This window comes from Eumetopias jubatus, unplaced genomic scaffold (assembly GCF_037043125.1).
Source record: "Eumetopias jubatus isolate StellerSeaLion01/CBP00866 unplaced genomic scaffold, mEumJub1_p1.0 scaffold_7, whole genome shotgun sequence".
Taxonomy (NCBI): Eukaryota; Metazoa; Chordata; class Mammalia; order Carnivora; family Otariidae; genus Eumetopias; species Eumetopias jubatus.
The window spans coordinates 29,744,406-29,769,704 of record NW_028274813.1 but is presented as its reverse complement, the minus strand read 5'-3'; the positions used below and the strand labels follow the sequence as shown (position 1 = coordinate 29,769,704).

The following is a 25,299-nucleotide window of genomic DNA, read 5'->3' as shown; positions in this document are numbered from 1 at the left end:
CATACTTTAAGGTAATGTAATTCCTTGAGAGCAAAATTATAAAGCAGTAAGAAAACCAAAACATTATTACTTTTATATTAAATATCACTTGCATATGCCTATGTAAGGACAGGGTATCCACTTCCATACAAGACTTACACTCACTGTTCTACATGATGACTACTTCGGCGATGATGATGATGATGACACAAAAGCATCTCGTACAATTATTGCTGTACAGTCAGATTTCACACAAAACATACAACAGATAAGTTTATTAACTGTATGGCCTGATGATTATTTATTATTCATTAAGTGAAAGTGGATCATCATAAAGGTCTTCGCCCTTGTCTTCACGTTGAGTAGGCTGAGGAGAGGGAGGAAGATGAGGGGTTGGCCATGCTGTCTCGGGGATGGCAGAGGTGGAAGGAGAGGTAGGAGAGGCAGACACGCTCAGTGTACCTCTGTAGAAACACATTGTAATTTCTGTCTGTTTTGCTGTGTCATCTCTCTCAATATGTTTTTATACAGTACTGATCCTCCCACTGTGAGCTTTAGTTTCAGAGCCCATATCCTAGAACAGTTCATGTTGTAAAAGAAGTCACAGCAGTCTTGGAGAATCGGAGTCCTTCTGCCAGACTCTCTAATGTCAATTTGTTTTCTCATCATCTGGTGCTGGTTTGGAAGCACTCATTTCCATCCGGTCGTCTTCTTTTAAGTCCTCAGGTGTGATGTCTGTGACCTCTTGGACTTCTCCATCTTAAAACCCTTCACCCCTACCTTTTTTGCCAAATCCGGTCTCTTTCATGATTTCCTTGATTGGCTCTATCACAAATCCTATGAAGTTATGCACAACATCCGGACAGTTTTCTCCATCAGGAATCCATTATTTCGGGCTTGATGGTTTTCATGGCTTTTTCTATAACAATGATGGCATCTTTGGTATAGTCCTTCCAGAATTTCATGTTTTGTCTATCACAATTCCCACCCATAGTGTTGACAGTCCTTTTCACAGAATACTATGTATAGGGACGCCTGGGTGGCTCAGTCAGTTAAGCATCTGCCTTCAATTCAGATCATGATCCCAGGGTCCTGGGATCGAGTCCTGCATCAGGCTGCTTGCTCAGCGGGGAGCCTGCTTCTCCCTCTGCCTGCTGTGCCTGCCGGAGGCTCCCCCTGCTTGTGCGCCCTCTCTCTCTCTGAAAAATAAATAAAATCTTAAAAAAAAAAAATACTGTGTGTGATCATCCTTAAATATTGATCCAGAGGCTGAATTAGAGATGTCGTGTTTTGGGGGCAAGTAGACCACTTCGACACCTTTGGTGTTGAACTCATGGGATTCTGGGTGGCCAGGGCATTGTCCAATATCAGAAGTACATTAAAAGGCAATCCCTTGCTGGCAAGGTACTTCCTGACTGGACAAAGCATCAGCGGAACCAATCCAGAAAAAGGGTCTTCATTGTCCAGGCCTTCTGGTACAACCAAAAGTCTGACAGCTGGTTTTGTGTCCCTTCGAGACTCGGGTTGTCAGGGGTTGGTAGGGTTTATAGAAAAGGGCAGTTCTGATCCTAAACTAAACTGCATTTGCACAACAGTCATTAGTCTGTCCCTTTCTGCTTTAAATCCTGCTGCTCACTTCTCTTCATATGGAGTAAATAATGTCTTTTGTGGCATTTTATTGCAGAACAGGGCACTTTTGTCTGCATTAAAAATCTGTTCAGGCAGATATCCTTTCTCCTCAATGATTTTCTTAACGGTGTCTGGGAACGCGTCTGCTGCCTCTTGGTTGGCAGAAGCTGCTTCTCCTATTATCTTGACATTTTTAAAACCAAACCTCTTTCTAAAATTATCAAACCATCCTTTGCTGGCATTAAATTCTGCAGCTTTTGACCTTTCACCTTCCGTTTGCTTTGAGTTGTCATATAATGACTTCGCTTTTTCCTGAGTCGTGTTAGAGTCTATAGAAATGCCTTTCTTATTAGCAGTCCTGGACCCACCTGATAGCTGCATTTTCAATAGGAGATCGAAAGGTATTTCCCAAAAAGTACAAGGTTTTTATGCCTACTGGCACCACTCCAGTGACAGCTTTGTGAATTTCCTCTTCTTGTTTTCACAGTGGTCCTTACGCTAGATTCATTTACCTTGAAGTGGCAGGCGACCGCAGCTGCAGACCTCAGTCTGTGATACATATCAAGCAGTTCAACTTTTTCGTGTCATTTCATATCTTTTCTGTTTTGGGGGAACGCTCACAGCATTACTAGTAGCACTTTGAATGGATCCCATGGTATTATTCAAGGTTTATGGTATTGCACTAAACAGGATGAAAAGTACGTGCGAATGGAGACCAGTTTTTACCGGATACCCAATTTACTGGAGAGCTGAACTGCTCATGTGAAGATAATTAGCCTCACATGCATTTTAAGTGGATACCTTGAACACTAAGCCTCACTGCAGTAGCCTCAGGAGGTGGCTATGAAATTATTACAGTAGTACACAGTATGTACCATAGTTAATTTTGGGCAATTATGATGTAATACTGCATCTTTGTTCACATTTCTCTCAACTGTGAGTGGTGCCATGTATGGTATGCGTGAGTTTTAGAAAGTTTTTTTAACTTTTTATAATACATTTGTATATATTTTTGGCATTCATGACATCTTTTTTTAATTTCTAAGCTGTGTAGTTTGTCTGCAAGTTTTTGAAATTGTTGCAAATCTTCAAAAATATTTCCGAAATATTTATAGGAAAAAATGCACATAGAAGTGGACCCATGCAGTTCAAACCTGTGTTGCTCAAGGGCCAACTGTAAGACAATTATTTTTATTATTTTTGTCTTTTAACCTTCTTACTAGCCTTGTAATTAATTTACTCCTGCCTGCACTATGTGCTTACCTTTTCCAGTAAGGTTGATATTTTTATGTTTTCTTTTTACTAATTAGCAGTCCTTCTTTTCAGTTTAAAGAAGTCCCTTTAACATTTCCGGTAAGGCCAGTCTAGTTGTGTTGAACTCCTTTAGATTTTGTTTTAAAAGATTCATTTATTTTAGAGAGAGACAGCATAAGCAGGGGGAGAGACAGAGAGAGGGAGACAAGCAGACTCCCCACTGAATGGGGAGCCCAACACAAGGCTCAATCCCAGGACCCTGAGATCATGACCTGAGCCGAAATCAAGAGTCGGATGCTCAACTGACTGAGCCGCCCAAGAGCCCCTCCTTCAGCTTTGTTTGTCTGGAAAACTCTTTATCTCACCTTCGGTTCTGGAGGACAACTTTGTTGGGTAGAGGATTCTTAGTTCGCAGTTTTTTTTCTTTTAGCCACTCCCTTCTGGTCTGGAAAGTTCCTGTTGAAAAGTCTTACTGGGGATTCATTTGTACGTACCAAGTTGTTGTTCTCTTGCTGCTTTTAAGATGTTCTTCTTGTCCAACTTTGGAGACTAATTGTAATGCGTCTCGGTGTGGGTCTTTTTACAATCATTGTATATGGAACTCTGGTCTTCCTGGATCTGCATGTGTGTTTCCTTCCTTAGGTTAGGGAAGTTTTCTCTCTCTTCTTCTGGGACCCCTATAAATAATGTAAATGTTGGTCTGCTTGATACTGTCCTATAGGTCCCTTAAGCTATTTTCACTCCTTTTCATTCTTTTTTTCTTTTTGCTGTTCTGATTGGATGAGTTCCATTGCCTTGTCTTTGAATTCACGGATCCTTTCTTCTGCTTCATCTAATCTGCTGTTGAACTCCTCTAGTATATTTTTCAGTTCAGTGATTGTATTCTTTGGCTCTGTGACTTCTATTTGACATTTCCTTATATTTTCTTTTTGTTGAAGTTCTCACTATGTTCATTCGTCTCCCAAGTTCAGCGAGCATCTTTGTGTCCATTATCTTGAACTCTGTCAGGCAGATTACTTATCTGCTTTTCACTAAGGATTTTTTCTGTGGTTTTATCTTGTTCTTTGTTCATTACATATTCCTCTATTTCCTCTTTTTTCTAGACTCCTTGTGTTGGTCTGTGTGTTAGATAAGAGAGTCACCTCTCGCAGTCTTGAAGGAGTAGCCTTGTTTTGGAGATGAACCTTATCATTCAACCCTGCCCTAGCTCTTTCTTGTCTCTCAGACCTTTGTGATGGTCCAAACAGCCTATTTCATTTTTAATAGATCCCAGTAGTTGGGGTTGTGCCAAGACCAGTGTCCCAAAAGTGACTGATCTCAGTCAGCGCCTAGATTTAGGCTGATTGTAAGCCGGACCCTCTGGCGGCAGCTCTTAAAGTATGCAAATATATACAGTCCTATGGGCCCACAATTGTAAGCCCCACTGGCCACCAGAGCCAGGCGATCTCAACATGTCCCCTGGGTGGCAGTCCTAAAAACCAGAGTACTAATAAGTGAGTGTCTAAGTTCCTTTCTGAGAGATAACAATGAGCCAGAGGAAGGCAGAGGGCAAGCACAAAGATAGCATGCACTGGCCTCCGTGCCCTGTGAGCACCACCATGGACCCCTACTTGTGTGCCAAACCTGAAGCCTGCCCTAGGCCAAAGCTCTGGAATAAGCAAATAAGCCTCTTTCACAGAAGTCTGGAGTTTGTTTCCGTCTGCATTCTGTTCAGTGCCCTACATGTGGTAGTCAAGAATTATCCCTCCAGGGGCGCCTGGGTGGCTCAGTCATTAAGCGTCTGCCTTCGGCTCAGGTCATGATCCCAGGGTCCTGGGATCGAGCCCCGCATTGGGCTCCCTGCTCAGTGGAGAGCCTGCTTCTCCCTCTCCCGCTCCCCTTGCTTGTGTTCCCTCTCTCTCTGTGTCTCTCTCTGTCAAATAAATAAAACCTTAAAAAAAAAAAAAGAATTGTCCCTCCAATTTTTAAAGTCCCATGGGACCCAGGAATGGAGGAGGCCCCCCCGGCCGCCAGAGCCATATGGTCAAGGGGCAGCCCTTGGGTGGCAACCATAAATACTGGGGCAGCAGGTGCATATAACAACCCTCTCCTGGCATGCTTGCTAAAAATAACAATTTCCAGACCTTACCCAAGACCTGCTGAATTTCAGTACAAAGGTGTAGTTTGGAGATTATATTTTAACCAAACATCCTATCTGCTACTGTGATTGGGCACATTTGGCTAACATTAAATTATTTTTTGGAGAATTGTATCCATTTGCTCCTTCCAGCCACTATAAGAACCCGGACTTGCCATTGTTCTGTCTTTCCTAGACCGTGAGGGTATTGCCTATGGTGTCAGCCAGTTGTTTGTTGACTCATTCATTCATTTAGTGAACAAGCAAGTATTAGTTTAGGGAAAAGTGTATTGATGCCAGTGGCACCTCCATCTTGCCTTTGGTTCATAAATGCCTTGTTTGCTCTGTGACCAAACTAGGTCCCAGTTTTATGAAAGACCATATTCTGGGACTATGGGTTTACATTCGTTCTTTTCCTTTCTCCTCTCTCTGTCCACCTCCATTCCAGGGTTCTACACCCACCCTGCCCTGCTGTGACCCAGCCCAGCAGACACCTGCTATGGAACCTGGGGTCCTGCTTGTTCATTAGACATATGCTATAACCTTGTCTCCCATCTGCCCTTCTCCTTCCGGGCATTCTGCCTCCATTCATACCCATGTTTCATATCCTTTCTGCTGCTTCTCTGGAACAGTATTTTCTTTGACTCTCCTGCTTGCCTCATTTGCTTTCTCCCTGCATCACACATGAGCTCTCAACCCACTCTCGTGCATGTCCGTCCACCACCTCTGTCCTGCTCACTGCTCCCCTTCTACCCGATGGCAGGCATCACTCGGGGGCATGCCAGCTTCTCACTGCCCCCTCTCCCCCATCTGACTACAGCTGGACTCTGGCTTCTCTTTTCTCCACGAGGGCACCCTCCAGAGTGAACATGTGAAATGACCACTTTTTACCATCTAGACTCTAGAAGAAAACTTCCTGGTAGTGACCAAATAGGCCCTAATCTTTTCTCCCCTTGTGTCTCCACACTGGGGCCACTCTCCCCTGAGTTCCATGGCTCCTGCAGCAATAAACCCTCCGTAAAGGCATGTCTGCATGTGTCCTGTCAGAGTAGACCCTGTCTTCTAGAGGTTTCCATTCTGAGAGAGCAACCTGGTCACTGTCCAGCTGCAGAAGGGAGGGAATGGGCTGCCCTCTGTGACCCCCCCATCCCCTCTTCTTGCTTTCCTGGAAGTCAGGCAGCACGGTGACCCCATGTCCTAAACGGAGCAACCCTTATTGGGCTGATCCCTCAGCCCTGGCCTTGTTTCGTCGACTGTCACTGGGCAATGGGGAGGAGCGACTTCTTTTGTACATATGGAAATTTGGGTGCCAGAGATAAAAGGGCAGGAGGGTTGTGAGTGACACACAGAATTGTCTGTTCCACCTACTTACCCTTGGGAGCATGTTTAAATAGATCAGAGCATTTAATATCTGGCAGTATTTGTTGATTTCCATTTACTCATCATTTTGCTAATTTAAGCACATTAATAACTAGCAGCTGTACTTCAGAGCAGTTCTTTATGTCATTTGAAAGGGAAAATAAGCACTAAATATACTCTGGTTTCCCAGGCTATCATCCTTGGGGAAACTTTTTAACTCCTTGTAAACAGGTGTTTCTGGAGTCACTCAGTGATTGTAACTGAGGTTTGAGCTTGTGGTGGCATGGATTTTTAGTGTTACAGTCCCACCCTGAGGGTGGCCGTTCTGCTGGAGCCGCACACCCCGCCCTTGCCCCTGCCACAGCCCCTGCCCCGGGGAGAGCGTCTGCGTGTCACGGGCCCAGCAGCCTTCCCACGCTGTTCTCTGCCTGCGTGACCTCGAGCGTAGCAGCATGCCCTCCGACGGCACAGCGGCCCCCTGCGCCCACCCCTCTCTGCCCCAGGCCGAGCAAAGGCTCGTCGTTATGATGGCTTCATGTTTGTGTTTCTAAAATTGTCACCTTAGAAGAAGCTCAGGCTCTTGGACTGCTGTGATCCAAAAGTGATCCCAAGAGTTGCTTCTTCTGTCCTCGGGAAGGAGAAGAATGCCGACACCAGTCCTAAAATCACCTTCCTGTAGTAACTCCATTCGGGTAATCGAGCACTCTCATACAATCTGCTTTGGTTCCCACATCAGCCTGCAGACACATCCAGCTGCGGAAACCAGTGGGCCATCCCCTGGGGACAGGGGGTCCATAGCAGGTGGCTCAGATCCCGGGGCCCAGTCCAGTGAGAATAAGCCTTATTATCCCCTAAAACAGGGATCAGCAAGCTTCTCCGGTCTGGCTTCAAAATCCAGCTGTCTGTTGAAACAGGCCTCGTTGTCCTAGCCTGGATCCTTGACTCGGGGGGGAAAAAAAAAAAGCAAGACATGAGAGCTGCCCTGGGCCCCCCTGTAGACAGACAGCTCCCAGAGAAGCAGACGTGTTGTCTCCGTGCAAAACTAACTTTTCTGTGTCTCACGCTACTAGAGGTGAGACAGTGGAGGATGATTAAAAAGTCAGGCAAGCCTGGAGGAAGCCAACCCCTAGTTCACGTCAGCTTCAGAATAGCCCCTGGTGGTCTGCTGGACTGGATATGGATTCCAGGTAACAAGTGCTTGGCTAGGATCTCGAGCGGTTCTCCTGTGGGCATGAGAAGGATCTTACCTCTCCTCTCTTGCAGGAGAGTTCTCGGCCTCAGACAGCTCCCTCACGGACGTCCAGGAGACCCGAAGGCCTCCCATGCCTGACCCCGGCCTGATGCCCCTGCCCGACACTGCTGCGGATTTAGATTGGTCCAACTTGGTGGATGCTGCCAAGGCCTATGAGGGTGAGTCTGCGGACGATCTGAACAGGACGGGCGGGACCGGCAGGGCTGGGGGCTGCGAGGCTCTGGTCGTTCTCTGTCCACTCTGCTGCTTTGAACACACTGACCACACAGGGTGGAGCCCGTGCAGCTGGAAACCAGTTGGCCGAACCATTACCGAGCACTCAGTAGGGCCACATGCTGTATGATTTAATCCAATGGGGCCTGATGTTTCCTCTGCATAGGAATTCATAGCATGGATGTCTCCCCTCCCCACTGGTGGGAAGGGCAGGGAGCGGGGGAATCCCAGCTGTCACCTGATTGAAAAAAACACCTATCCAGAAAGAGTCTTTGACCCCGTCATGAGGACCTCCCTGTGAAGTGCACCATTGGATCTGTTAGGGATGCTTGTCCCACTTGGCCCTGCCCCCAGGCTTGACAAATGTTGGGTATCTTCTTTGTGTTGCTCTCCCAACTCTGGTAGCACGTTTGCTGTCCACGTCGTTCCTGTGCCAAGCCACCGTGTGTGTGCTTGCATCACTGCAGGCCCTTACGCCGGTGTGCTGGAATAGAAGAAACTCGGTGTAATGCTCTCCGTGTATGTGGACGTGAGGTTGTCGAACGCCTTTTGTGAATAGACTGACTTCCCTCTATGGTCATCATTCCAAATTCTTTGGTGCTAAAATGTTCTTTATAATAAACAATGATAGCAAACGAGTGGTTTAAGGTTGAGTTAGTTTCTTTGTGTTTGTTTTTTTTCCTCTCACGTTTGAAGAATTGAAAGTGGCTATTCTGTCCAAGCTACAATTTTCAGGAGAACTTGATTAGCCGACAGTGGAGTAGCCACAAGGCACTCCCATGTTAGCTGGTGGCAGTTCCCCAGTACAGATGCTCCTTTATATGATATGGTAGTAGTTTTGTGTTTCTAATGAGAGGTTTTGAAAATTTGATTTTGTTTTCTTGGCTCAAGTTTTAAGTTGGGTATATTTTGAAACCCATATGGTTGGACTTTGGCTAAAACCCTCCAAGGTAGCCAGGAATCTTGTGGAAAACATACTTCTACAAGTGCATTTTCTATCGTCACTGAGTGGAAAAAGCCTTGGTCTGGAAATTTGGCACAATGCCTGTTTCCAGGGAAACATTTCATAGAATGCTACTTTGATGGGTAAGAAAAAGAAGAGTACAGTTGATTCACAACGAGTGTTTTCAAAAGGGATCTTACACTGCTACTGTCCTCTTAGAGCTGAAACAGTAATTTTTTCCTACACGGGTCAGGAGATAAGGTTCCTGATGCATCCTCACACGTTGATTGGATTCGACCGGTTGTTGACCTTTGATAGACCGGGCCGGGATGTGGTTCCAAATACTGAATGGCTTCTCCTCTCCCTTCCAGTCCAAAGAGCCTCCTTCTTTGCTGCTAGTGACGAAAGCCACCGGCCCTTGAGTGCTGCATCCAACAGTGACCAGCTTGAGGAGCAGGCTCTGGCCCAGATGAAGTCCTACAGCAGGTTGGTCACCCAGTAGCGAGGTCAGCACTCTGCACCATGTGTCCCCTCCACTCATGACAGCAGGTGTGGGGAAGAGATGGAGGCCACATGGATTAGCTGACTGAAGCTCATCACCGCAGTGCCAGACTCTTCACATTTTAGAATGCTTTGTAACTCAATCCTATAAACATAATTAAACTGTTCTTGATGACTTAGTCATAATCATGAATATTCATTATTATTTAAAGCCATAATACATTTATGCTCTCGGGGCTGATCATGTAAGGTGAGAAGAATCATTTGTCTGATGTCCTTGAGCCTGGTTTTGGAGTTTCTCCCCCTTGCTGTCAGTTGATCATACTTGTAAATGTGCCCCCATCTTAGCAGCTCCCAACATGCTGCTTCAGATCGACCTTAGATCCAAGTCACCAGGAGAGGTAAGATTCGAGAGAAAATGAAAGGCAAGCAATAACTGAGGCCCAGAGGGTTTCCTTAGGAGTTAAGAGCAGGGATTTTGACTTTTGTTGAACTGTGCAGAGGCGGATTTCCATTTTCCCGTTTCACGTGGTGAGGATGTTGGGTAGATGCGTCCTGTTACTATATAGGGAAGCATCCCACAGGCCGCTGTGGTATACATGTACCCCCTGATGCAGAATAATTTCCTCAATTTGAAATCTCTCCTTTTAAAACCTTTTGAGGATGGTTAAGAATCCAGGTATCTAGGAAACATACAACAATAGGAAAAGTGAGGTTAGCCTAGGTTGTTCAAATAGGCTGTGGGACTTGTTCCTGAAGACTTGGCCGAGCAAGTCTGCAAGGAAGTGCTCTTCACAGAGAAAGCAGAAGGGTGATGGGTGGTTTGTCATGAGTATAAGGGACAGGTGCTGCACTCACTCCGATCACTGAGACATCTTGGGAGGGAGAGTGGCAGTTAGTTTGGCTGTTGAGAGCTTTAACAAAACAAAACAAAACAAAAAACAAAACGTAGTGTCAAGGGTGCAGTGAACCCAAAATGTACCTCCTTATAATGGGCCCTCCCACCAGGAGAAGTCTGGGTGAACAAGTCCATTTTCCTCAGAAAGGATTATTCAGCACCTAGTTCTTAAATCCTTACAGAATCCTAAGATGAGGGTGATGGTTGGCACTTTTCTTTGTTCAGTGAACAAGTGGAGTTAAATGTGTTTTTAAAAATTAAAGCATACACAAGCACATAATTCACTTTGAAAACATTCAGAAGTCAAGATAGGCTTCTAGGAGTTTTCATTGGGCATCCCATCTTAAAAGTTTGGAGATCCTTATCATTTCATTTATTTACAGCCTGGAGCTACTCGTGCCACTGCGAGTTTTGCCCTTTGGGCTCGTAGATCTAGAATCAGCAGAAGACATCAACACAGCTCAAGTAAAGACCGCCTTTTATTCCGGGATTCCAAAACTTCAGTCTATCTGTGTCTTCCCTTTTTGACCTCTGGAAAGAGGCACCTGCGTGTTCTCCCAGTGGAAGGCTTTAGATTCTTGGTTGTGTGACTCTGAGGTGGTGTGTCTGGCTAGAGCTCACTTGGAAACTTTCTGCAGCTTGAATTCAGGTAGACAGGAGTTGGACAAAGAACAATTGACAAGGGTCTTCTGTCCAGCCAGTTGGGTGGCCTTCTCATCTGCTAGCTCTTTGGGGGTTTTTTGGTACTCCACTAGCACAGATAAATTGGGCGAAAGAACATTGGGGGCCTAATTTTATTATGCAGAACATAATAGCAAAAGAGACATTAAGGTTGGACTGACAAGCTTTTGAAACAGGTCTTATTTTTTAAAATATTTTAAGATATTTAGACAAGCTTTCAAGACGGGAGCATGGTAACTTAGCTGCAACTGGATGAGTAACCACAGACTGTTTTCTGGGGAGCCAGAGACCTACCCTCGGCCGGCCGCCCCAGGGTAGGGCTGACCTCAGCCCCTCTGCACACAGAGGAGGGGCTCTCTTCTGCTCACAGCCACTAAAAAGAATAGGAAACACTGCACGGCTTGACACTTGGGCCTGCCAGAAAGTACCTCTCCTGCTGCCAAAGAGACCAGTTTCACTTACTGTCCTGTATTCTTTGGTCGTGAAGAGCCGGCATCTTTAACAGAGGAAGCTACTGATTCGCTGCCGTTCACCCTTGCGTTACCTCTTGTTAAGATTACCATTTTCCTTTTTAGAGTGAACATGCACATTGGGTCACCGTACTGATTAGTTTGACATTAAAAAACCATTTTACAAATACAGCGGCCTCATTAAAAATGCCAAACAGACCCAGCCGTGGAGGCTTCTGCCAACACCGTCTTTTGTTTCTTGTCCCCAGCAGTAAAGATTCCTCCCCCACTCTGGCTTCTAAAGTGGACCAGCTGGAAGGGATGCTGAAGATGCTCCGGGAAGATCTGAAGAAGGTAAACACACATTCTCAAAGCAGAGTGCCTGGTCTGTGCAAACTGCCCTTGAACAGATGCCCCGTTAGTGGAATAACTTGGGGGCATTGTCCCTGTCTCCTTGGGACACATGCTCCACGAGCTGCTTGGAGCTCAGTTCCCACCGACACACACCGTGTGAGCAAGCCTTGTCGAGGGTGCGGAAAAGTTGTTGAACCCCAGCCAGCCCCTTGGAGCCCTCTCTGGGCCTCCCCGCCCCTTGTCTAATGGGCCAGTAGCCCAGACCCACCCCTCTTCACTGTCATTCGGGCTTTCACAGCAGGAGAACGGAATGTTGTTTTGTTTCTTAGTGGCTTTGACTATATTAAGACGGCAGCCACCCAAACAACAGTCTGAAAGTTAAGACAGCCCTTATTGAAGACATTAAAGTACACGTTAATGTCTTTGCATTCCAAAATAAACCTTACTGAGCCTCTGGCCTGAGTATCCGAATGCCCAGTGTCAGGTCACAGATACAGAGGTTTAGGATGAAGAACAGAAATGGGTGAAGGGCACACCGGCTCCCTAGCCGCCCCTCCAGCTGCTGGGTCCCAGCCCTTTCCTCCTCTGCCCTGCCTCCCAGGAAAAGGAAGACAAAGCCCACCTGCAGGCGGAAGTCCAGCACCTCCGGGAGGACAACCTGAGGCTGCAGGAGGAGTCCCAGAATGCCTCGGACAAGCTGAAGAAGTTCACGGAATGGGTCTTCAATACCATAGACATGAGCTAGGGCCAGCCGGTTGGGGGGGAGCCCCGGGAGGGGGTGGGGAGCTCTCCGCTGCGGTTTGGCGCTCCTTCGGCCATGACCCCGGAAAGCCTTCTCAGCCGACCCGCCCTCACTTCCCACTCCAGCCCGTCTCGGGGAATGCACAACACAATTATTGCAGATCAACAATCATTATCTGCCTTTTGTAGAAAAGAAAAACAAAAAAGTAAATAAAAATTTTAAAAAGTAAAATAAAAGTTTAACTGCTAAAATGTGAATGTCTTTATTTTTTTGCACAATATCTCTATCTGTTACGTATTTAAAAAAGAAAGTGGGCCTAGGCCGCCCTGGCCCATATGCCTCTATTTCCATGAGCTCTTATCAATTTCAGGTAACCCAAGCTTTCCCTCCTTATCCTGACCCATGTCATTGCTCCTAGGAAAATAAAGTTTTTGCAAATGGTTTATTTGGGGAGGGGGCTTTCCTTACCTTAGTTCCTAAAATGCCTGGGGAGGGAGGCGCCTGGAGAAAATGCCTACCTCCCTTGAATGACATGTGCATGAGCTAGCATCCCTACCTTCCCGAGGATAGCGGGGTCGGGGTTACCCGCAAGTCAAGTGCCCCGGAGACAGAGCCAGGGCTTCGGGCGATGCCCCTTTCCTGTCCTGCATTGTGACGTCACTCTACCACCTGCACCCCCTGCTTCCTCTCCCCGGGAGATGGTCCCAGGTGTGCTCCTCAGAGCTAGAACTCTTTCTGTCTGGTTTAAGAGAGTCCCACCAAATTGGAATCAGCCTCTCTATGGCTTCCTGGCTCCAAACATTAATTGGTTTCAGAATTCCTCCAGAGTAAAATCTTACTTGTATGTATTTTGGTCGAAAGTATAGCTTTTGTTTGAGATGTGTGAAGATGAAAATGTGGCAAAATTGTATTTTTAGCTTACTCAAAATGGCCATATTAATTAATCCTCTCCAAAGCAAGACTTGACCAGTATTTATAACTAGGGAAAGTGAATGTTAAATTGTTTAATACTTGCTTGTTAGGAGCAACGACTGTGATCATAGAATGGGCTTTTGAAACCTGCATGTCCCAGTGTGCAATTTCAGTACGGCATTTTCTGAATCCTTTTGTGGCCAGCCAGAGGATCGATGTGCTATTTTTCCTGTCTAGTGATGCAGCTGCTCTGGGCCTCTGGCCATCGTCCCAAGGCCCCCAGTCCTGCAGACGGACACACTGGGCCCACCAGTGTTAAGGGACCCGGGGAGCCCCTAGTGGCCTTGTTTCTTGCCTTCATAAAATGTCACGAAGCTGATGCCTGTGTCCCTTCAGTGGCAACTCTGATGTAGGGAACATTCTGCGATGTCATCTGCTCGGAAGCTCCCTGCCCCAAGTAATCTCAACTCCTTCCTCCATCCCTGAAAGAAACAGGATGGATTTTCTCTCTTCTCCCACCCCCTCCACCAGACTTTTACAGTTTCATTCATGATTGTGATTTTTCCATGGAATTTTTTTTTCGGGTGACATTTCCACCATGGAAATAGGAAGATTTCGGAGTGCTTTGTAAAGATCTCAATTGTCTGTCTCTTTCTCTCTTGGACTTGTATGAAGGAGATTGTTACATTGCCTGCTATCTCTTTGTAAATGAGAAATATCGCTAACATCCAAGCATTCTGAAGTCTTGCTTATCCTTCTGAGTTTAGTTTTTATTTTGTCTTTCATTTGTTTGGGGACTTGGGGCAAGCTATTTATTAGAGTTTTGCAACAGAATTCTTGTTTGAAGCCTTTAAAGACTACTTGTAAAATTCAAACAATAAAATTCATTTTAAACGCTCTTTTAAAATGCTTTGGTATTATTGCTTGAGGTTTTCTTATTTTAAAGACCACCCAGTAAACTCATTGACCCTCCTTGCAACCAATTTTTTCATGAGGTTCCATTAACGCTAAAAGATGATTCTTCAAAGTTTCTGTCCCTCTCAGAATGTTAATAACCTTTTTTACTCTGTTCACATGTCCTTAGAGAATTCCTAATTTGGCTTCTCTGCTTATATAATATTTGCAGAGCACTTTCTAATTAGTTGCCTCTTCATTATCCATGTGTGGATTTTCCATAACGACACTGTCATTCCCTGAGACCAGCACATTTTTGGACTGCCTCTACTGCATCACCCAAACCTGAGTTAGATGTTGTGTGCTCAGGGAATACAAATGCTTGTTAATATTAGGCTGTGCAAAATATAATTAGAAAAGTTAATCTACTGAAAAAATCATAATGCATTCCAAAGCCAAATGGAACCAAATTTTTAAAATCTACCACATCAGTGTTCCTCTCCACTGGTGCAGCTAATTGAGAACTGACAGAGTTCCTTCCTTTTATCTGGTTCAACAATTCTACAAATTCTAGAGTTACAAGACAGGGTAAGACTGGATGCCACAAGATAAACCTCATTAGCAAGCTAAAAGGGTCTGTCTAGACCATGATTCTTAGCTGGTTAGAAGGGCTTGTCCATTATTTCTGAAGGGCTCGGAGGTGGGTTGGGAGTCCCTGGGAGAAGGTGCCATGAGCCTACGTGGATGAAAGGTCTTCATATATGCCATTTGGTTATGCTTCATATCTGCTGCCTATGATAAACAGATGGGGTTGGGTTGGGTTACCAACTCCTCAGATGGGGATAACATTGATAGTCCAAGGGCAAAGGAAATAGGCGCAGTGAGCGTAAGCCCCTTGTCCCTAGTTAAACATAGAATGATAACTTGAACAGATTCCAGTCTTGCAGCTGATCCATTTCAGCAACGTGGTGCTGCTTCCCCGTCTCAGCCAAAGCTGAGGGCTGAGAGCTGTCCTCGCTTACTCTACCTGAGCACATCCTGTTACTCCTCCTATACGGGTCCTCTGCCAGGCACGGTCTGCAGCTCGTTTTAGCCTTCAGTGTGGACCTCTCATGACCCATTTTCAACCTGAATGATCTCCCGGACAAAATAACCTAAGCTTTGGGTACCTTACTCTGTATCTTTAGACAAATGCTTTCCATAAGGGATCTCGTCACATATTTTGGGGGTGAATCTATCATTCTTTTCCCTTAACCGAAGTGCTCTGTATTCCTTTAAATGGGCCAATCTCCCTCCACATTTTTGTTACATATTTGTTAGCACACCCCCATATCTCTAATGAGTCCACCCAGCCACCCCTCTCCTATGCATTTCTGTAAGTCAGCATGTAAGAAAAGCATCATAAAATGGTATCCACCAATAAAATCCAGCCTCTTTTGCAAGAATGTACAGTTTGGGAAGATATGGGCTCTCCAAAGTAACACAGACACCTCCAAGCCCCTATTGCCTTCCACACTACCAGCTCACTGCACACATTTCTGTACCTGGCCTGGTAACTAGGCATTCAAGTTGCTGTCCCCTGGATCCTACTGCCAAACCCAAGAGAGCCATTACCTTCCCCAGCCGCAGTGCCCATCATACACACACACCCCCCTTACACCCCTCCCACCTTCACCCACCCGGTGTTCCTGGGAGTGAATGCTCTTAGAAAATACACTGAAGGAAGGAGTTCTATTTAAGTTCAAATAGCAAACTAGAAGTGACTAACAAAGTTACCTGGAGGTGGTCCTTCAGTCACCTATCCTATTGAAGAGGTAAGACAGGGGTGCCTGGGTGGCTCAGTTGGTTAAGCAACTGCCTTTGGTTCAGGTCATGATCCCGGAGTCCTGGGATCGAGTCCCGCATCGGGCTCCTGGCTCAGCAGGGAGCTTGCTTCTCCCTCTGACCCTCTCATGCTGTTTTTCACTCTCTCTCTCTCAAATAATAAAACCTTTAAAAAAAAAAATGAAGAGGTAGGACGGATTTGTAACTGACCTAGTAGTTTTTCTAAAGAGCTTAAGAGTATATGAACAGTTACTTTTTAAAGCTGCTTAAATGTTCTGCCATCTTAAAAACAATGAATATGCTTAGCAAACTTTTGTTTTAGTTGGTACAAAGAGAAACTCGGCCCAAGGTAGGTTCATATCAAATCAATGAGGCTATGGCTATTAAAACATGCACCATAAATGCAATCTAGCTTAATACTAAAGATTCCAGCTGGAGTTGAAGCTAGGGCTTCCTTCATAGGCCCTGGGAACAAGCAATTCTACCTCTAAAAAGAAAAGACCTGGTGGCAGATAGGAGGGGTGGGGGTATGGAGTTACCGACCACCATCTTTAAGTATTTGACACACTGTGGTATGAAGGAGAAACCAGCTTTGACATCTGTGGTTTGAGAGGCAAACATGGAACCAGTGGATGTTTGTTGCAGGAAATAGATTTTTTCGCTGAGATAGCTAATCAATGGTGACTGGGTGGTTTCCTGGGCTCAAAGTCAAGAATTAAGAGTCAAACTAGGAACCTCTTCGTGAAGATGACATCCTTTCATCTTTCTTAGTGGACTCTTGCTCTCTTTAAATGAACTTGGGGTCATGAGTCAGACTCAGGAAGGAAGGGAACCTATAGAGATAGGCAATTCTACCTCCCAGCCCAGACAGGACTGAATCTGCTCTTCATCGTCCAGCCACCTGAGCGTGAGCACATCCACTGACGGGGAACTCACTCCTGCCTGGGGCAGCACATTGTATCTTTCAGGGTCTCTTTTAAGTCATTCCTTTCATTTAGGGAAAGTCCATTTCCCTTTCGTTTTTGTGACTTCCCCCAGTCCTACCACTTCGAATTACACAAATAGAAATTTCTCTCCCCAAGTAATAACCATCAATATGTTGGAAAATGTCAGGTCTTCCCGATGGTAGTTATTCCCTGGACAAAAACTCCCTATTCATTCAACTTTTCCTCCTGGGTCATGGATTCCGGTCCCTGCCCCACAATAATATAATCATGTAGGATATGCCTTAAGGACACAAATGCTCTACGTGCATTATTAGCCAATCGAGCCTCACAACTGCCCTGTGAGGTGGGGCTATTATTGTCCCCATTTTATAAAACAAGAAACTAAGGCCTAGAGAGGTCAAATAATATGTTTGCTGTAAAATAGCTGGTGAATGGTAGAGCTGGGATTCAAACCCACACTTTGGATTCCAGAGCCAATAGTTATTTAATCTGTACTTTCTCAATTCCATTGGTCCAACCTGTGGGTCCCCCACATTGCCTGATTGCATGGATCCTTGCTGCAGGGACCTAGGCACTGAGCATCGTGGACACTAGATGGTAAATGGGGTGGGCTGGGGGGCCACAGAAGATGACTAAAAGTGTACCTAAAGGCCAGAAGATGAGGAAGAAACCACCTCTTTTGGGGGCCCTTAACAGAGAGGGGACTCTGAAGTGCTTCAACATTCTTTCTCATACAATATAGACATTCTCCCTGCAAATTACAATTCAAGAAAGCATCTCTGTCCAATCCCAGGCCAAATCTAGAGGTAAAAGAATCTTTGATAGCCTGAGTCAGTGGTTCCTAGACATCAGCACCACTTGGACAAGCTGTTTAATTCCTATTCTTTGGCTCTATGCTTAGAGGTTCGGTATTAATATGTCTGGAGAAGCAGGGAATCTTCATTTTAATAAGCATACCAAGTGTTTATGACATGGATGATTCCTGGATCCATTTCTTTGAGAAACTCCACCCTAAGCTTTCAAAAACCTGTGGCCAGCTCTTCTGAGCCAGGGAATAGCAAGTTAAGGCAAAGTGTTACAGGTGAAGGCTTGAGATACTTGGATACTTTGCTGCTTCTCAGCATGGGAGAATGGCTAGCCGAGCCCAGCTGGCCAGGCAGATTCTCTACGAGAGAAGGGTAGAGGGACCCTTTGAAGAGCCATTTACTCAGTGACTAGTAATTCTCAGCTTCAGCCCACCCTACACCCAGATTTTTTTTTCTCTTTTTCTTTTTTTAACCAAGAGGCATTTGCTTAGTGGAGGTCAATTAAAATCTTTGTTTTAAAACTAACTTCTAAATATTGTATAGAACACTCATCTGTCCTTAGGATAAACTGCTACAATGTTAATTTTACACTCTGGTCTAATCAGATCTCATCACTGATGTTCCTGTAATATCCTGCTACCAGTTGTGTATCCTTATCAGTGAACAGATAGGAGTCAGAGATTTCAAAGTTGGTCCCTGTTTTCAGCAATCAAAAGACAAAGAAGAGACTTCCCTTTTCTACCTTTAAAGCTCATCTGTCAGAAAACTGCCCAAGATCCTTGCAGTCTGCTTACTGAAGAAACAGAAACAGAACAAGCCCTGTCCCACAGTGTAAATCTCGGCAACAGTCCAAACCCATCCCAACTGCCAGCCAAGGTGCTTCTGGGGGCAGGGTTCCTGGTCAGGATCTCTTCCTTTAGCCAGTGTTCTGATTATCAATGGCCGTCGAAGCCACTTCATACTAGTTACTTAAAACAACTACCACTTTATTACGCAGGCATACCTCATTTTATTGTGTTTCACTTTATTGCACATTGTAGACATTGCATTTTGTACAAATTGAAGGTGTGTGGCAACTGTGCATTGAGCAAGTCTATTGGTGCCATTTTTTTCCAACAGCATTTGCTCACTTTCGGTCTCTGTCACATTTTGGTAATTATCACAATATGTCAAACTGTTTCATTATTATTACACTTGTTATGCTGATCTGTGATCAGTGGTCATAGATGACACTATTGTTAATCATTTTGCAGTGCCAGGAACTGTGCCCATATAAGACAGCAAACTTAATAAATGTGTGTTCTGCCTGCTCCACCAAACAACCATTCCCCCATTTCTCTCCCTCTCCTCAGGCCTCCTTGTTTCCTGAGACACAGCAATATTGAAATTAGGCCCATTAATAACCCTACAATGGCCCTCTAAGTGTTCAAGTGAAAGGAAGAGTGGCATGTCTCTCATCCTAAATCAAAAGCTAGAAATAATTAAGCTTAGTGAGGAAGGCATGTGGAAAGCCACCAGGCCAAAAGCTAGGCCTCCTGCACCAAACAGTGAGCCAAGCTGTGGACGCAAAGAAACCTTCTTGAAGGAAATAAAAAGTACAATTCCAGTGAACACATGACTGGTAAGAAAGTGAAACAGCCTTGCTGATAAGGAGAATTTTAGTGGTCTGGAGAGAAGATCAAACCAGCCAAAGCCTAATCCAGAATAAGGCCCTCTCTTCAATTCTGTGAAGGCTGGGCCAGGTGAGGAAGCTACAGAAGAAAAGTCTGAAGCTAGCAGAGGTTGGGTCATGAGGTTTAAGGAAGGAAGCCGTCTCCGTACCATCAAAGTGCAAGGTGAAGCCACAAGTGCTGGTGGAGAAGCTCAGCAAGTTACCCAGAAGATCCAGCTAAGATCATTCATGGAGGTGGCTGCACTAAACAAGAGGTTTTCAATGTGAATGAGACAGCCTTCCATTGGAAGAAGATGCCATCTGGGACTTTCATAGCTAGAGAGGAGAAATCAACACCTGGCTTCAAAGCCTCAAAGCCCAGGCTGACTCTCTTATTAGGGGCTAAGGTAGCTGGTGATTTCAGTGGAAGCCAGTGCTCATTGACCATTCTGAAACTCCTAGAGCCCTTTAGAATGATGTTGATTCTACTCTGCCTGTGCTCCCTGAGTGGATTCAGAAAGACAGAACATTTGTTTACAACATGGTTTACTGAATATTTTAAGCCCACTGTTGAGATTACTGCTCAGAAAAGAATCCTTTCAAAATATTCATTAACTGCTTTTTCATTAACAATACACCTGACCACCCAAGGGCTCTGATGGAGATGTACAATGAGATTAATGTTTTCAGGTCTGCTAACACAACGTCTATTCTGCAGCCCATGGATCAAGGAGTAATTTTGACTTCCAAGTTTTATTATTAAAGAAATGCATTTCATAGGCTATAGCTACATAGTGATTCCTCTGATGGATCTGGGCAAAGCAAATTGAAAAACTTCTGGGAAGGATTCACAATTCTAGATGGCATTAAGTTCATGATTCCTGTGGAAAATCATATGGAGGTTCCTCAAAAAATTAAAAATGGAATTACAATATGATCCAAAGAAATGGGGTATTTACCCAAAGAAAAAAAAACACTAATTCAAAAAGACGTATGCACTCATGTGTTTATTGTAGCATTATTTACAATAGCCAAGATAATGGGCGCCTGGGTGGCTCAGATGGTTAAGCGTCTGCCTTCAGCTCAGGTCATGATCGCAGGGTCCTGGGATCGAGTCCTGCATCGGGCTCCCTGCTCCTTGGGAGCCTGCTTCTCCCCCTGCCTCTCTCTCTCTCTCTCTCTCTCTGTCTCTCATGAATAAATAAAAAAAATTAAAAAAAAATCTTACAATAGCCAAGATACTAAAGCAACCCAAGTGTTCATTCATAGATGAATGGATAAAGAAAATGCAGTATATACAATGGACTATTACTCAGCCATAAAAAAGAATGAAACATTGCCATTTGTAACATGGTCAGATCTAGAAGGTATAATAATACTAAGTGAAATAAGTCAGTCAGAGAAAGACAAATACCATATGATTTCACTCATATGTGGAATTTAAGAAACAAATAAACAAAGAAAAAAAAAAAGAGACAAAAAACCAGACTCTTAAATATAGAGAACAAAGTGGTGGTTACCAGAGGGGAGGAGTGGGGGATGGGTGAACTAAGTGAAGGGGATTAAAGAGTACACTAATCATGATGAGCGCTGAGTAATGTACAGAATTGTTGAATCACTCTATTGTATACCTCAAACTAACATAACCCTGTATGTTAACTATACTGGAATTTAAAACAAATTCATGATTCATGGGAGGAGGTCAAAATATCAACAATAACAGAAGTTTGGAAGAAGTTGATTCCAGCCCTCATGGATGACATTGAGTGGTTCAAGTCTTCAGTGGAAGAAGTAGCTGCAGATGTGGTAGAAATAGCAACAGAACTAGAATTGGAAGTAGAGCCTGAAGATGGGACTGAATTGCTGTAATTTCTTGATAAAACTTTAATAGATGAGGAGTTGCTTCCTATGGATGAACAAAGAAAGTGGTTTCATGAGATGGGATCTACTTCTGGTATGAAGGTTGTTGAAATGACAATAAATGTCTTAGAATATTACAAAAACTTAGTTGATAAAGCAGCAGCAGGGTCTGAGAGGATGACTTCAATTTTGAAAGAAGTTCTATTGTGGGTAAACTGCTATCAAACAGTATCACATGCTACAGAGAAATTGTTCATGAAAGGAAGAGTCAACTGATGTGGCAAACATTTTTGTTGTCTTAAAAAATTTCCAAGCCACCTCACCAAGCAACCACCACCCTGATCAGTCAGCAGACATCAACATGGAGACAAGACCCTCCAGCAAAAAGATTACAGCTCACTGAAAGCTCAGATGATGGTTAGCGTTTTTCAGTAATAAAGTATTTTTATTTTTAATTTATTTTTTATCTTTTTTTTTTTAAGATTTTATTTGAGAGAGAGAGAGCTAGAGAGCATGAGCACAAGCAGGGAGGAGAGGGAGAAGCAGGCCCTCCTGCTGAGCAGGGAGCCCGATGCAGGACTTGATCCCAGGACCCTGGGACCATGACCTGAGCCCAAGGCAGATGCTTAACCGGCTGAGCCACCCAGGTGCCCCTAAAGTATTTTTTAATTAGGGTATATACATTGGGTTTTTTTAAGACATAATGCTATTGCACACTTAATAGACTACAGTATAATGTAAACATAACTTTTTTTGGTAAACATAACTTTTACATGCACTGGGAAACCAAAATATTCATGTGACTTGCCTTATTGCAGTGGTCTGGAACCAAACCTGCAATCTCACCAGGGTAAGCCTATATACAATTCTACAGGTCAGGAATTTAGGCAGGGCTCAGTTGAGTGATTTATCCATTCCATGTGATATTAACTGGAGTGAGTTAGTGGTATTCAGCTGGGCTGGTTTAGAGAGTCCAAGATGGCTTCACTCACATTTTTGTCCCCTCAGCAGGGCCCCTTCTACTCTCTATACAGTCTCAGAGCCTTTCCATGTGCACTTTCTAACAGTGTACTTGGGCTTCTAACATGGTATTCAAGGCTGCAAGAGACCAAGGTAGAAGTTGCCAATCTTCTTAAAAGCTAGGTCCAGAAATGGCAGAGTACCACTTTTCCATGTTTTTTCAAGTCTAAGGGAAACAGATTCCACCTCTCGAGGAGAAGCTTGTCAAAGAATATGCACCATCTTTAATATCCCACAGCTGGCCTCTCCTCCTCTGGTCCCCATGTGATCAAGTGTCATCCTCTCTCAGACTCCTAAATCCTTCACCAAGACTAGAATATGAGGTTCTAGTTCAAGATGGCAATGTAGGAGGATCCTGAATTCACCTCCTCCCACAGACACTGAATCTATGGTTACATACAGAACAATTTCCTCTGAAAAAAAGAGCCTAAAACTAGCTGAGTGACTCTTACACATTGGGCAAATGAGGAAGAAACCCACATCAAAGTGGGAGAGAGAGGCTGAGACACAATCTCACCATAAACCCCACCCATGGTGTGTGACCCACAATCAGGAGAGAACATACAAACCAGTTTGCTGAGGAGCAAAGGGTTTGAACCCCACATGTGGCATCTGAACTTTTAAGACCTGCACCTGAGAGATAAGCCCCCAAAACATCTAGCCTTGAAGCCAATGGGCTTGCATCCATGAGACCCACAAGACCCATAGCAAACGAGAAACAGTTCTTAAAAAGTTCACAGAGGCAGACTCTCCACCCCAGGATGCAGAGCAGAGGCAGAGGCTTATTTGATTATCTTAAAAGTGTCAGCCTGAGGAGCAGACATTTAATTTAACATACATCTTAAGAGCTACTTAAAGGGCTTAGGGGCACCTGGGTGGCTCAGTTGGTTAAGCAACTGACTCTTCATTTCAGCTCAGGTCATGATCTCAGGGTCCTAGGATCAAGCCCCATGTTGGGCTCCCTGCTCAGTGGAGAGTCTGCCTGTCTCCCTCTCTCTCTGCCCCTCCCCTTGTGCTCTCTCTTTGTCTCTGTCTCCATCTCTGTCTCTCTCAAATAAATAAATGTTAAGAAAAAAAAAAAGCTACTGAAAGAAACACTCTCCAATGGCACGGTCTGGTAGGCACCATCTTTGCCTTCTCCTTCTTCCTCTTCCAGTTTGCCAGTATCTCCCAAAAAGGAGCTTATACTTTCATTTGGCACCCTGGTTTTGTAGCTGCCACCCAAGGGACACCTCTAACTTGCTTGGCTCTGCTGGCCAGTAGGGCTTATGCTCATGGGCTTCACAGAACTGTAACATATGGAAAAAGAGTGTTTAACTGGCTACCATCTCTAGAGCACAGCAGTTAGGAAACAGACTCAGTCTTTCTGTGAAAGATGCCTATTAGCCTATCTTCAGATCTCTGACCTAAGGGCCAGTCTTCTAATTAAACACACATCTAAAAGCCAACTGTAATCCTCTCCGGGCATGTCCTCCCACTCTCCCTGTGCAGTGCTCCAGAGCACAGGTTTAGAGCACAGGTTTCCCAGAGGGGAGCCTGGACACATGTCTGATGCCCCAGTTTTTAGACCAGTGTCCTGGTTTCTGTGGTTGTCACCCAGGAGATATCCCTTGATCACCTGAGGCTGGTGGCCAGTAGGACTTGTGTTCATTTCAATGTGACAGTAGCCAAGAAAGAAATGGTTCTTTACTATCATCCCAGGGCTCAGGACAGAGGGAGCAGAGAGAACTGCCAATTCCCAATCTTCCCCTGAGAGAGGTATATTTGCGTATTTTAAAACCTGCAGCCTAAGGGTCTGGCTTCCAATCAGCCTTGATTTAGATGCTGACTTAGATCCTCCCCTTTGGGACACCAACAAGTGTTGGCACACCTTCATCTACTGGGAGCCACTAAAAATAAAATTGGCTGTTTGGGAGAAAATTAAGAGCTAAGGCAGGGTTGAAAAATAAGCTTCATCACCTACATGAGGCCATCCCTTCAAGATTGGGAGAGTTGGTTCTTTTATCTAATACATAAAAACCAACAGACACACACACACACACACACACACACACACACACACACACCCAACAAGGAGAGTCAAGAAAAATAAAGAAATAGACAAATACATTTCATACAGACAGCAAAATGAAACTTCAGAAAAAGATCTTAATGAAATGGAGATAATTAATTTGCCTGATAAAGAGTTCAAAATATTAGTCATAAAGATGCTCACCGAGCTTGAGACAAGAATGAATTAAAGTGAAAATTTCAACAAAGAGAAAATATTAAAAGTACCAAATAGAAGCCACAGAGCTGAGGAATACAATAACTGAATTGAAAAGTACACTAGAGGGGTTCAACATCAGACTAGATGAAGCAGAAGAAATAAAGACAAGGCAATAGAACTCACACAATCAGAGCAGCAGAATGGAAAAAATAAAAAAGCAAAGATAGTTTAAGGGACCTATAGACAATATCAAATGGACCAACATTTGCATTATAGGGGTCCCAGAGGGAAAAGAGAGAGAAAGAGGCATAAAAACTTGAAGAAATAATGGCTAAAAACGTCTCTAACCTGGGGAAAGAAACACACATCCAGATCCAGGAAGACCAGAGAGTTCCAAATAAGATGATCTCAAAGAGACCCAAACCGACACACATTATAATAAGAGTCTCAAAGAGAAGGAGAGAGTCTTAAAAGCAGCAAAGGACAAAACAACTTGTTATATATGAGGGAACCCTCCTAAGACTATCAGATTTTTCAACAGAAACTTTACAGGCCAGAAGAGAGTGCATGATATATTCAAAGTGCTGAAACTAAAAAAACTTCCAACCAAGAATACTCTACCCAGGAAAGTCATCTTTCACAATTGAAGGAGGGATAAAGAGTTTTCCAGACAAGCTAAAGCTAAAGCTAAAGCAGCTCATCACCACCAGACTGGCCTTAAATTTTAAAGGGACTTTAAACTGAGAGGAAAGGGTACTAATTAGGAACAGGAAAAACATATGAAAGTATATATCTTACTGGTAAAA

General features: G+C 44.4%; 1 protein-coding gene across 24 annotated transcripts in view; it reads left to right on the top strand.

Moving 5' to 3' along the window:
• Positions 1-12,627, top strand: part of SIPA1L1 (signal induced proliferation associated 1 like 1) — a 466,784-nt gene extending 454,157 nt beyond the window's left edge. For 23 of the 24 annotated variants that reach the window (XM_088024540.1, XM_028087081.2, XM_088024541.1 and 20 more), the window contains 4 exons: positions 7,601-7,747; positions 9,117-9,231; positions 11,544-11,628; positions 12,230-12,627. In XM_088024540.1, coding sequence (XP_087880666.1) covers positions 7,601-7,747; positions 9,117-9,231; positions 11,544-11,628; positions 12,230-12,373 — 491 coding nt within the window. In that variant the 3' untranslated portion in view covers positions 12,374-12,627. The remainder of the gene's footprint in view (positions 1-7,600; positions 7,748-9,116; positions 9,232-11,543; positions 11,629-12,229) is intronic. The other variant, XM_088024555.1, reaches the window with a different exon arrangement.
• The last annotated feature ends 12,672 nt before the right edge of the window (positions 12,628-25,299 follow it).